Below are 14,438 nucleotides of genomic sequence, written 5' to 3' on the forward strand. Positions count from 1 at the left end.
AAATCCTTATTCTAGTTTTCCAATAGGTGTAATCCATCTCATTAAACATGGGTGGACATGTGATTGAGTGACCCTCTTGGTTGTTAGCAAATGTTAAGATCAAGAATGATACTAAGAGGGCGGGGGGGGGGGGGGGGGGGTGTGAATTAGTGCAGTGGATAAAAATGATCAATTTAAACGATTTCGAAAAACTTCATACGATGAAACTATTAGTTCTATGAAAAACTGTATTGAGAATATGTTTAACTTGAATAAACATGTAAGTAAGTAGAGAAGGGGGGATTGGACAGTTTGCAATGAAGTAATACAACAAAAGTAAAGTAGGCACCAAGAGCACGCCAATTTTATAGTGGTTCGATCATCCGACCTAAATCCACTTCCGATTTCTTCTCCGTCAAGGTCACCAACATCCACTAATGGTATTCATTCAATAGGCGAAGACCAACCACCTCTTTACAACGCTTTCCCCTTTTCACGGGTTTAGGAGATAACCCTTATAAGCCTCGCACCTCTTCTTGGATGATTACAAAGCTAAAGAGAGGGAGGAGGAGGAGAACTCTTTGTATTTTTACAATACTTTTACACCCCAATACCTAAAGATTTTTTCACACTATGATTTTACTTTGTTATCCTTTCATGCAGAAAAGGGTGGGATATTTATAGGCCCCAATAGCTTCAAAATTAGAGCAAAAAAGTGTCTCATCCCGAGTTTTCGGGGTACTAACGGTACCACCATCAATACTAGGCGTTACCACCGCTAGTACTAGGCGGTATCACCATCCAGACCACCTGGGAGATCGCTCCCTATGCGGTTCCACCTCTAGACGTGGTCTAACAACCTGGTTGGGCCCTGAATTTGGTCCAAACCAGTTCAATTACAGGCCCAATTGACTCTTAATAGGGTTAATGAGATTACCTCCCAAACCTAACCCTAATTATGTGCTAACTATGATTTTTAAGGCATACACTAAACAAAACAAGCTCGGTAAGTCTAGGTTTCTTCCGGCGAGCTTCTAACGATCTTCCAATGATCTCTTAACAATCTTCTAGCAGACTTTTGGCAAGCTCCTAGATTTCACGATGATCTTTTTGGTAAGTTCCGATGAGCTTCTTCTCGATCAATTTCGACAGCATTTCCAATGAACCTCCGGACTTCCGACGAACTCTCAAACTCCCAACGAAATCTCGATCTTGACTCCGGCACTTTGTTTTACTTTATGCCTTGATCGCTATCATAGTTAATCCTATACACTTTTCTTGACATATAGATTTGATCAAATAATTTACCAATTGATTTCATCATCAAAATCCGAGATTTAACATGAATAAAGTGTAACTTAATTCTCATTATTTTTTAAATCATCAAGTTTTCTACATATATTACAAATAACATACAAATACCTAAATGATCATTTTTTTTTATTTTTAATTCTTTAATTTAGATATTTTATGTTAATTTTAGTCCTTAAAAGATTGAATTTATGTTATTTTTAAATTTTGAACAATTTTAGGTGAATTTACAATAACTTTGGACTAAAAACTACTTAGGTGAATTTACAATAACTTTGGACTAAAACAAATTCTATTTGAATATCATCGTATAAATCAGTCTCAATTTAGGCCCAAGTAGCTCCTAATTGAGTGAGTTATCTTAGTTACACCCAAAACTAACTCAATTAGACCTAAACTAACTCGATCTATACATAATCGATTATAAGCATGAATCATATATTTTTCAGCATGTGATTGGTTCATCCAACGCTTCGTCCGATCCTTCAGTGTATTGCCTAATTGACATGTTGACATCTCGTAACTTCCGATCTCCTTGGTGCAATGTTCGATCCTTCGGCCCGATTCCCAAACTCATGGTACAAAGTCCTTCCGGTACGTCAATTATTCCTTCGGCTTGACATCTAATCTTCTGATATGTTCTACTCTAACCCAATGTTTGATTCTTCATGCCTTAATTAAATTATTTTTCCTTGATCGAGGTTAGTCCTACGTCACTCAATCACATATTAGATCATAATTTCATCAATTAATTTATCATCAAAATTCAAGATTCAAAATCTTTGAATTATTTTTTGAAGGCATAATAATCATTTTTTATATTTTTAAGCCTTTAAAATAGTCATTTTCACTAAGTCAACACTTAAAAGGTTGAATTTATATTTTTTATTTAATAAAATAAAGGTGAATTTGCAACCAACTTGGGCCAAAAAATCATAGAAGGTTTTGTGAAGTTTTGGCAAAAAAAAAAAAAAAAAAAAAACCAAGTTACAATGTTTTTGAACACGATGATATTATTTTTTGGGTTGGTTAATGTAACTCTATTAAAAAAAAAATTTGATGTAACTCAGATCTCACTAATTTCAAAAGTCATTAATTTTTTATATATCTTAAAAATAATTTACAAATATATAAACAATCATTTTTATATTTTAAGCCTTTGTAATATATATTTCCATTGATTTTAGCCATTAAGAGACTCAATTTATGTCACTTTTTAAATTTTGATCAATTTGAGGTGTATTTATAACCACTTTGGGCCAAAAGTCAATTGAATATTTTCAGACAACGTTTCAACACTTAAAGACTAAATTGTGATTTTTTTTAATTTTGAAAATTTTAAGATGAATTTACAATCACTTTGGGTGGAAAATATTTAAATATTATCAGAGAAAGAATTTTGAAATTTGATTTTTTTATACTAGAGCTACACTTTTTCGAACAAGATTAAACTATTAAAAAACAATGTATTAGCTTTGGTTCCACTTTTTATAAAAAAAAATTAAAATTTTAAGGAACATTAGAAATCACTTATAAAAGCTTAAATTACTATTTTTTCTATTTTAACCCTTTGAAATGGATATTTTTACTATTTTAGATTTTTAGAAGGTTGGAATTATGTAATTTTTTTAATTTTGTCAAATTAAAGGTGATTTTAAAAATAATTTGGGTAAAAAAAATTGAATATTATTAGAGAAAATCTTCTAAATTTTTTTTAGGAGCCGAGTTACATTATTTTTAAACAAAGCTGCACTATTTTTATTAAAAAATAATGTAACTCCATATAAAAATAGAACAAATCGGGTCTTACTTTTTTTCAAAAGTCACCAAATTTTTATAAAAATCTTGGAAATGATTTATGAAGACTAATTGACAAGTTTTTCTATTTTTAACCCTTCAAAATTGGTATTTCCACTTGTTTCAATTTTAAAAGGTTGAATTTGTGTCATTTATCTTATTTGGATCAATTTAAGATGAATTTATAAGAAGGTTTCTGAAGTTTCTAGAATACAAAATTTTTAGAGATGTGAGTTATATTTTTATTTTTCAGTCCTATTCCAAAATAATTTTACTAGTTTAAAAACAGTATGATTTAGGTTGCACTTTTTCTAGAAGTTGTTAAATTTTTTTTTATAAAAAAACCTTGGAAATAATTTAAGAAAGCCTAGATGACTACTGTTCAAATTTTCAAGCCTTTAAAATAGGTATGTTCACAAATTCAATATATTTTAGCTATTATTTATTTTTAAACCTCACAATATATCTGATTTTTTTAGTTATTGTTTATTTTGGACCGGTATGAGTTTTGGATCGGTTAAATCATTTCATTAGGATGCATTGACTCAATTGAATGGGTTCTAAATGAGAGAAAAAAAAAGTAAAAAAAAAAAATGTGGTTGAGGATAATTAAAAGAAGAAGAAGAAGAAGAAGAAGAAGAAGGGATTTTGTAGGAATTCGCCAAGTGATGATCTGATGCTAATTAGAACATCCGAACCATCCTTGTCGAGGAATTAGCACCAGAAATCTATTGAACCAATCTGCATGCCACGTCCTTCGTGATGTTGACCGGGTAACGGGTGGTGGGTTCTCGCCATTACCATGTGCTGCGGCATTCCCGCTCTGGTATCCACTGCAGCCACCCCGGAGAGCAGCACGAAAATTACAGCGGGCCCCGCCCCAAAATCCCGCATCCCGTATCCCCCTTTCTCCCTCTCAGGCCGCGTTGGGCCAAATCCTCTGAATCCCCAAAAGCCGATTCGCATCTCGTCGCCCCCTCCTCTTTTTTATCCTTTCCTCTGCGACCGCTCCCAAGTCCCGAAGACGAAAGAAGGAGAGAGAGAGAGAGAGAGAGAGAGAGAGAGAGAGAGAGGGGTTGGGAACTGCACAAAGGTAAAGCAAGATAACGAGCGCGACGAAAAAGTTAGGTGCGACAGCGGTCAGTGGACCGTAGTAACTCCCCTCCCCCACTCTTCATTATTACCGAAAACAACCTCGAAGCTGTGACGACGACAGCAGTAACACCTCCACGCCCTCCGTTCCTATTTATTCCGTCACCCCTCCCAGAAGACAACCTCCTTCCCCAACAACCCCAACAGCTTCACTCGGAGGGTGCGCGGAATACACAGAGGAGGCGATGAAGGAGGTCGTCATGTTGGAGGAGGAGAACGGAGGAGTGGTAGACCCTCGGCTGCAGGCCATCAAGGCTGCCATCCGTGTGGTTCCCCACTTCCCCAAGCCAGGTTCTCCTTCTTCTTTATTTTTCACGGTGTCGTTTGCCTTTTTTTTTTTCTCCCATCCTGGTGTGTTGATCTTGGTCGATCGAAGCAGGGATCATGTTCAATGATATTACGACCATGCTGCTGCGGCCCAAGGTGTTCAAGGATGCCGTGGAGATCTTCGTCGATCGCTACAGGGACCTGAGCATCTCCGCAGTTGCTGGTATATATAGTAGTGTGCTCTGTTTGCTTTCGTAGATCGTTCTGCTTAAGTTCTGCTTTCTGGGCTTGGGACTGGATAGACAGTTGACAAAATGATGACCTTCCAAATACATGCGTTTTGTGTGTGCTTTAAAATTCTTGCTTCATTTACGGATAAATTAATGGAGGTCGTGTTCTGCATTCCTGGGTTAGTAGTAAAGCCTAGTTTGCTGTGCATATTTGCAGACGGAAGTCGATCCATGCACTCTGTCCAGTGCTTGGATTGACTTCTTTTTAGATTCATTAAGCTTTAAGGTCTTGAGAGAGACAGAGCTTGATTACTAATTGGGACGAACGTCTGGATGAAGGTACCAAATGAGCATATCTTTTTATTACATTTGGAATAGGTCCATGTCAAACGGGATTTAACGTGCAGAAATTATAATCCGTGCATGCGAGGGGATATTGATTCCCAACAGTTGTGAAGCTAGGTTACTATATTTTATTCTTATGATTCCAGTTAATGTCATCAAACATGACTTTCATGAATGTAAGAGCAACTTATATAATTGCTTAACACTGATATAAATAATGAGAGTAAATGGATTTCTTAACACCAATATAAATCATGAATTTCATGTAGGGGGATATGATCCCCAACAGTTGTGAAGCTAGGTTACTATATTTTATTCTTAATGATTCCAGTTAATGTCATCAAATCATGACTTTCATGAATGTAAGAGCAACTTATGCAATTTCTTAACACTAATATAAATAATCAGATTAACTGGATCGTAAGGAATTACTCTGAGATCTGTTGCCAGTTATCTAATTGCCTATGAGGCAATAAGTATGGCAAGCGTTATTGTAAATGCTTGATGTATTTATTCTTTGTCCATTGTATCATAATAAGTTACGAAGCAAGGGGACTTTATGGCTTAACTATCTATATTTGCTATTTAACCCTTCTGTCCATCTTGCATTGAGAAACAAATTTGTGATAGAAATGCCCTCAGTGTTTAAGTTTGTGGTTATATTAGAAGAGAAATATCTTAGGTTTTTCATTATAATATTACAAATACTGGCTTTGCAACCACAAATTGTTGCAGCTTTATGTTGTGCTGTTGGTATCACTAATAATAACCACACAAATAAATGAACCAAATTTACTTGATGCCACAGTGCTATATGACACAGATATGCTGCTGACATTGTATTTGGAATGTTTGAAATGTGATGCATAGGGGTCCCACATTGTTCAAATAGGTGTCACAATATGCATTATTGATGCCATTATTACAACATGTGCTCATTTGATGACCCACATGTTCTATGTGTGGTGCCATGTCAATATAATAGATGTAAGGGTCCGATGTGTCCAACATGGATGCCACATGCACCACGCTAGTGTGCTGTTAGCACAATGATATTGGAATCCACTGCAAGGATTGCATTCTTGGAACCAACATAACCAGGGTATAAGACAGGTCTCAGTTGGTACCTCTGTGGAGAAAGAAACAAAAAGAATGAGAAATGGTAAAAAGGAAAAGGAATGGATATATTCTTTTTCTGCATTTCCTTGCATGCAACTTGGGTTCACTGCTTCACTGTGATAGCTCAAAGAGTCACAGCTTTAGGGTTTTGGTCCCCATAAATGCGAAAATTGATCTGGAGATACCTGGTTAAGTGGAATGTTTTGAATTGTTTTGATAAAAAATGAACATAAGCAAAGCAGTAAATATGTCACAACAAAGTATCACCTAGGACTGGGCTGTCTGGTGCTTGCTAATAGTTGATTGATATCTACCACTTGGTACTGTTAATGTGCTGCAATTGCTTTCCTCAGTCTCCAATGTGCCCCATTTTTATGCCACTTTTGCAACATGTAAATGCCATGTCATCACATTGAGGTAGGGAACTACAAGATCTATGTGGTAAAGAATAGGTTGTTATGTCAGACCTTTTAAACCATAGGTGGGTAAGTTGGAACTATGTGTAATTTAACTTAAAATTTAAAATAAAACTATAATTTTTTTATAAAATGATTTCTAGCAAATGTAATGGATGACTACTAGGTTATGGGATTTCAGATAATATTCCTAATCCAAGATATAATTGTTAAATGGTAATTCAGTACATTCTGTTTTGAGTTTTTAAGCTGAATGTTACATTCATGTGCATCTGACTGAGATTTGGGAGTCTCAAAAATATTCCTTTGTTGCATAATGCATAATAATTGTTTTGAACAAATTTAATAAGGTAAATGTTTTTAATAGGAGTTGAAGCTAGAGGATTCATATTTGGCCCGCCAATTGCTTTAGCACTTGGTGCAAAGTTCATACCATTGCGTAAGCCTAAGAAGTTGCCAGGTAAGTTTCGTTTCTCTTTACTTTCTTTCCCAAATACTTTTGTTTCTTTCTTCTCTTGTTCCCTCCATGATCTGACTTAGCTATCTCTACTTAACTGCTTTCAGCAGAAATATTTATACAAAGTGTATTTGAATAAAGTGCCTAAGGAGTTGAGGATGAACCCCAAACTCCACAGAATTTTGTTCTCTATGATGACATCTCTATTTCCTTAAATGGTTAAGGAGTGCTCTCAATCCTGCCCTTGTCTCTTCCACTTTACATTTCTTTCTTTAGTAGGTGGGGGCAAACACAGTAATAGTGATGTCTCCCTTTTTTTTTTCTTTTTTTTTTCATATTTTTAGTTGCAACTCTCTTTATTGCCTTCTGTCCATCTTGATTTTTCTCTTTTCTTTAACATCTCTCACTCCTCTTATTGTCACTTATATTTTCTTCTTTTGATGCTATAAAATTGGCTAAATTGACCAACTTCTATTTAGTTTGGCTGATTCTAACCGATTTCAACTACTTTCTACCTAGAAGGCTTAGAAATCAGCCAAAATTGGATCATCCTTGGATAATTCGTAATCAAAGAGTGTATCAACATCAGAATTGCCTGATCTTGCAAAAAATGGTCACATGCAGATGAAGTATCTCAGATGTACCAAATTCTCATAATTAATAATATGGATGATCATATCATTTGAGTTCTTTAATGTTTTTGCGAGTAAGAACACATTTTATGCTTGTAAATTGGTTTCAAGCATTGATTGACTCATATGCGCTGATGCATTCCAATAAAGGACATGTACCAGATCATATAGTTATGTGTTAATTGGTTTGTTCTTTTTTTATTTTTTGGTAATATTGAGCAGTACAAGTTGGTATATCACTCAGCAGAATGGTACCATATCTTAATTTGACAAGTTGTCCAAACAGGTATTAAACTGGTAGATAAACAACACCCCTTACGACTTGAAATTTTGAGTTAAATAGAACATTGTGGTTTGGCATGACAATTGAACTGATGGAATGTTGTTACATTTGAACTCTTTTGATTGACAAGAGTGGTATCACAATTTTGATCAGACATGAAAATCAACGAGTCTTTAGTATAACTCTGTAATCAGAACAGTTTAACTTGTCAAGTATGCTAATAACTGTGGATCACCAGTTAGAAAATCAAACTGGTACAAGTGGTTATTTGCTAGACTGCTTTCAGAAGTAGATGTTGCACATGTACCTATATATAGTCCTCAAGTGAGTCTTTAACAACATCAAAGTGTCTATCAAAGGTTTTAAGAAAATAATTCAGAAAAAATGGTCTCTTACACTACCTCCATAGTGTATACATATGATAATAGGAATTCCCAATCCTTTTTTGACATTTCAACAATTTTCTATGTGTTCATTCTCACATATCATAAATACCAAAAATAAATATATAAGAAGATTTTTTGACATATTGCTAAACTGCCATTCAATCATAAAATTACATAATCCTAAAGAGATGTGCTTTCCAGAGCAACTATCAAAAATAGATATAATTCTGCATGGCACCTAGAAAACAATAAATGGTAAGGAAAAAGAATGAAAAATGTACCTACTAGTGATGAGGGTTTTAGATACACAGTATTAATAAGTGTAATCCTGCATATTTGATTCATTGCAAAAGAAAGTTGGAGTAGGAAAAAATTTCACTCACGGTACATGTATGGTATCAGCCATTAATTCATAAGTTCAGAACCTGCACAACAGTATGCATTTTATTAACTTCGTGCTTGCTTGAATATTGCTTTGACATATATTTTACCTCAAAGTTGTAATGTTGACATGGGTGCAGATAAATTTACATTTTACCAACTTATAAAGTATTATGAAAGAAATTTGTGATAGTTTGAAACTTTGAATAGCATGAACATCTGTTAAAGATTCGAGATATCATATCAAGCATTTAATGCAAATGTAACACAAGTGTAGTCTAGGATTATTAAATTAATAAATTGAATCCCTATATATATATATATATATATATGTATATATATATATATATATGTATATATATATATATGTATATATGTATATGTATATATATATATATGTATATATGTATATGTATATATATATATATGTATATATGTATATGTATATATATATATATATATGTACATATGTATATATGTATATATGTATATGTATATATGTATATATGTATATATGTATATGTATATATGTATATGTATATATGTATATATGTATATATATATATATACATATATACATATACATATATACATATACATATATACATATATACATATACATATATACATATATACATATACATATATATACATATACATATATACATATACATATATATATATATATACATACATATATATACATATACATACATATATAATATTTTTAGTCTTAGAAACCTCAGGTCGTCAGGGAGCCTCTACGCAATTATAATTGTTTTCATAGTAAATAGCTGCTTCATTATTCCTTTGAGATTAATGATATTGTTTTGATAATTTCTTAACTATTGTATCATATTCATTTTTATATACTCTTTGTAGATTATTATCTTATCTGTAATCTATAAAAGTAGCAAGACCTTCTTATATTAAAGAGCTAGGCATTAAAAGATTTCTTGTTGTTTATTTGCCTATATGCGTATCATGTGCATGTTTACTGCCACAAATCACAGACCATCTCTAATTTATTTTTCTTGAGACTGGGCAGGTGAGGTTATTTCAGAATCTTACGTTCTGGAGTATGGCACTGACTCCTTGGAAATGCATGTTGGAGCTGTTCAGCCAGGGGAGCGTGTAATTATCATTGATGATTTGGTTGCTACTGGTGGGACACTATGTGCTGCAATAAACCTTCTAGGTATTGTTCATTGGAACCTTGTATGTGCTAAATATTTGTTGTTTATCACTTGAGTGAGTGGTAAAATTTGCAATAACATATTTTATTTTTTATAGATTAGTTTTTTGAATGATGATTTCCTTCGTGTAACCACATAATCATATAATAGTCAATATACAACCATTTTTTCTAGTGATATTCCTTAGGTATTAACTTCAATGTGGGTTACTTAGGTGATTTATATATCAGTTCTTATATAGTTGTTTAGCATTGTGATTGCTACAAACTTTTCTTGGTTGAACGTTGTCATGATGATCCCCTTTCTAACATGAAATTTTAACGTCCATTTGTATGTCTTGGTTGAACATCCATTTGTATGTTTTTCAATCATATTTTATATTGAAGTATGTTAATATCATTCAAAATAAGAAACATTTTGTTATCTCTATTTTCTAGTCAGTGGACTTAGATTCGGTTGCCAAACCAATACTCAAAAACTTGATTTGTAGTAGACCACCCCACATGGCTAGACTTTTTACATGTAATTTTGGATATTCAGAAGAAATTAATTGTAAACAATTATGCACTAGTAATAATAATAACAACAAAGCTGTAAAGTCTTGACATATTAGATGGATCTTTTGCCACCATTAAGATATGTAAGGAGTCATATGTTTGGTTAAGCTAATAATCTTTATTTATAGTTATGAGGAAGCTCTTCATTTCTTCTTTGTAAGTTTGAGATGCCCTCATCGGTTATATCTTTATGTTTGATATTTTATTTTAAACAACATAAGTTAGCTTCTAATAGTGGAAATCTTCGTAAATTCTATTTATTATGTTGGTAAATTAGGTTATTTAACAAGTGAAACCATAACCACCAAGCTTGTGGCAAAAACCATAGTGTGAAAAGAATGACTTACAAAATTTAAATTCTTTGTTTGTTTTCAACATAATATAGTACTTAAAACTGTAGTATTCTTTTTGTATAAATGTGATAGACTTTGGTTTAGTGTTAAAGGCAATTTTAATAGTCGTTAAAAGAATATTAGAGCTTCCAAGGAAGAAAAACATGCCAAATAGGAATATTTATTGTATTTGAACCATTTTTTATAAGACTATTGGGTAAGTTTTAGTACTCGCTAAATTGAGATGTGTTTTTCTGCCTCTATGAAAGGACATTCAATGGCATATTTTATTATTAGATATTTATAATTTTAGCAACAGTCGCATATGACACAGGTTATATGTTCATGTAGTTTTATCCAAGGTTTTTAATCTTGTACAATACCGGTTATTGAACAGTATGTCAGGGCATATCGAGCGATACACCTAAAATAGGCATAAAACCCTCCAAAAAAACTAAAAAATAGAAAAAAATTAGGATAGGATTTTAAAGTTAGAAATAAATATATATTTAATATAATTTTAACAAAACTAGTGTAAATTAGGTAAGAATAATGTCGTATATCTTTTTCAGGCTACGAAGAATAGTGTCTAATTTCGAATAAGTTAATATTAAACACACTAGTCACAACATTAAAGACCTTAATTACTCCCTAATTAATACTATTCTACCATCGAAAGCATATCAAACAATATATTAGATATTAAGTCATATACCACATAGAATAAAACAATCAAGATAAGGATTTCTATCTTAATTTACCCCCATTATTTTCTCGCGAAACACACAACTCCCTTCGGTATGTGAATCAGAGACCCCCGACAGATCTTTAGTGGGGATCAGGATTCAATCGACGTTTTAACGTAATCTCAAGGGACTAGACCAATCACACTAAGCAAGAAAAGGTATGCAACTTTTGTCGATCACAACTCTTTGTGATTCTCATCCTTGTCGGCCTCCGAACCACTATGGCCTCAAGAGACTTGACCAATCTTGATGTTCGGTTAAGTCATCACCATCATTATAAGAAGAGTTTGATTCGATAATATACCATCGAGGGACTCGACCAAGCATACCTCGTCCTTAGGTCACCGGTGACATTTCTATGTTGTAGGCAAGATATCAAATCATAATATAGGTGTGCCTCTAGGGACTCGATCAACTCAACCATCGTCCGGAATCGATTTCTCCCTGTAACGATGGAAGACCACGTGGGTCAATCTAATTGCCTTACGTTTACCGACTTAATATTCTCGAGAGAGGAGATTTGATTCGGTCTCCTATTACGTGTCAAACATATACATATTTAATGTATATCCATATTGTATGTAAATATATATACATATCTAGTAGGTGTATAAGCAATCACACATCACATGAGCAATCACACCAGATGATCATGGACTACAGCAATATGATCAAGGCTGAGCCAATGGGCCCAATCACTCACATCACGATCAATGTGTGCAACAGTGCATCTCCATACCCTGTGATCGTCCATCTCGTCTTCATCGGTTCCGTCGGCATCTCGGTGTATCTCCATGCGTTGCGATCATTCGTATCGGCCTCGTGAGTCCTGTTGTTACCTCCATGCTCCCGTCGCGCCTCCTCGTGTAATTACAACCAAGGTTCGCCGTACCGTACCATACCGGCGTTTCGATTCGATCTCGGTACCGGTACGGTACGGTATACCGCTCGGTACACCCAAGTGTACCGAGCGGTACACTCACGTGTACCGAGCACTGTACACTGCTATAGTGTTACTGTACACTGCTATAGTGTTACTGTACACATCTACAGTGTCGGTACAGTACGAGCCGGTCCGTGTACCGTTGGCCTGTCGGATCGGTACGTATCGCCCATACCGGGCGGTACAGTCCGGTACGACAAACCTTGATTACAACATAATTGTAAACACACAGGCCTGACAATAAACGAGAAAAAAATGAAGGCTTGTAGGCCCTAAAAAAAATAATAATCACATCACACGGTCCATGATTATTCGTCCACATCACATATCACATATACACATCACTACGTAAGAATACTAAAAAATAAAAATTAATTAAACTATTAATTAATTATTTTACAGTATTTTGGGAACCTTACCATAGGGTGCCCCCATATTGTCACGGACAAACTTCTTAACAAGGTGTTTGATGTAATGCTTATGTATGTCCGTGTCTTTTGGCATGTTCATGCTTTGTACAACATGTAAAGGGGCGGCCGAAGGCTTAATAGTCCCATTTTAGTTGGGTTGGTGGCCTATTTAGGCTTGTAAATAAAGGTTGTGTCATGTTGACATGTACGAGAGATTCTCGGTCTGTAATGGACCATTTTACCCATTGTTGTGCCACTGTTCAGAGCTTGTAAAGACTGTTTGTAATTTGCATTGTCTATGAAGTGTTTTTCGGAGATGTTTGCTTGTGGATCCCGATTGAGGCGTTCTCTCTAGCCCGTTCTCTCTTTTGTTGGTCCTAAGGGACAATGGGAGTCTTCGGGGAGGCTGACCTTTGCGGACGGACACACAAGGGTGCCGCACGACTTAGGCAAAACCAGTTAAGTCCGTGACATATGGTATCAGAGCGGGACAAGCACTCATAGAAACACTTAGCATGCAAACGTGGGGGACCTAGCGGGGCTGCGTTGAGGGCAGTCAGCACACGCGCGATCGTTTGGGGGAAAACGGGCATGGAGATGTAGGGAAAAGGAGTCGCTCGGAGGAGCGGGCATCTGAGATTGGCATTCAGAGGAATGGCCAACCCTTCGTGCAAGAGGCACCACGAGAACAGACAAGCTTGGAAGAATGTGGAGCGCACAAAGGTTGGGATGGCTGAGTTTGAGCTACGGCTCAACGTTGACAACCATACTTGATGGTGCTCAAGGCAAGCGAGGCGCTTGGGAAAGGATGAGACCATCCAAGGTGGAATGAGTTGCTCAACGACCAAAAGAGTTATGCAAAGCTCACAGAGGTGAGGGGAATTGCTAACTCGAAGAATTTGGTACTCATGCATGGGCTTGTATGCGAACGATGGAATGTTCGTGGCCATCCCAAGGCGACCGAAACTCGGCGCCATGGAGCATTGAAACTTTCTCTTCGGCATGTGAAGGATACATCCGTAGGAGGCTGAAGTGTGCAACGAGTTCAGCATGTTGCTAGGCCTTGAGGGGTGCAGCGAGGGCTGTATTGACGGGGAGTCGCAATCTAGCAAGTGCGTTTGGAGGAGGCAGAACAAGGCACAGTTTGTTCAGCAGATCGGAGTAGTCCAAGGGGATAGTGGTCTCCCAAACGAAGAGAGATGTTGCTCCAACGGGATAGTTATCCAGGAGGGATAAGTCCCGGTTCTCCAAAGGGAGAATCATGTGAGACGAACCTCACATGTTGAGGAGTACCTCAACAAACAACAACTCCACGAAGCTCGATGGACTGAGCAAGCGGCGAGGAATCGTCGCATGATCTCGCTTGAGAGAATGCATTGGTGGATGCATTACGAGATCAAGTGGGGGAGCGACCCAAAAGCAACTTAAATGAAAGCACACTTGGAGTCGATTTGGAGATCGGACTCAAGGGAGGGCTGACCCGTGAAATGGTGGGCGCG

At 35.7% G+C, this 14,438-nt stretch overlaps 1 protein-coding gene across 3 annotated transcripts in view; it reads left to right on the plus strand.

The window, feature by feature from the left end:
* The first annotated feature begins 4,076 nt into the window (after positions 1-4,076).
* LOC103994936 (adenine phosphoribosyltransferase 4) overlaps positions 4,077-14,438 on the plus strand; it is a 39,499-nt gene continuing 29,137 nt past the window's right edge. The window contains exons 1-4 of one of the 3 annotated variants that reach the window (XM_065121396.1): positions 4,077-4,530; positions 4,619-4,729; positions 6,984-7,076; positions 9,804-9,953. In XM_065121396.1, coding sequence (XP_064977468.1) covers positions 4,425-4,530; positions 4,619-4,729; positions 6,984-7,076; positions 9,804-9,953 — 460 coding nt within the window. In that variant the 5' untranslated portion in view covers positions 4,077-4,424. The remainder of the gene's footprint in view (positions 4,531-4,618; positions 4,730-6,983; positions 7,077-9,803; positions 9,954-14,438) is intronic. The other 2 variants (XR_010489390.1, XM_009415398.3) reach the window with 2 other exon arrangements.

This window comes from Musa acuminata, chromosome BXJ2-8 (genome assembly GCF_036884655.1).
Source record: "Musa acuminata AAA Group cultivar baxijiao chromosome BXJ2-8, Cavendish_Baxijiao_AAA, whole genome shotgun sequence".
Lineage (NCBI taxonomy): Eukaryota > Viridiplantae > Streptophyta > Magnoliopsida > Zingiberales > Musaceae > Musa > Musa acuminata.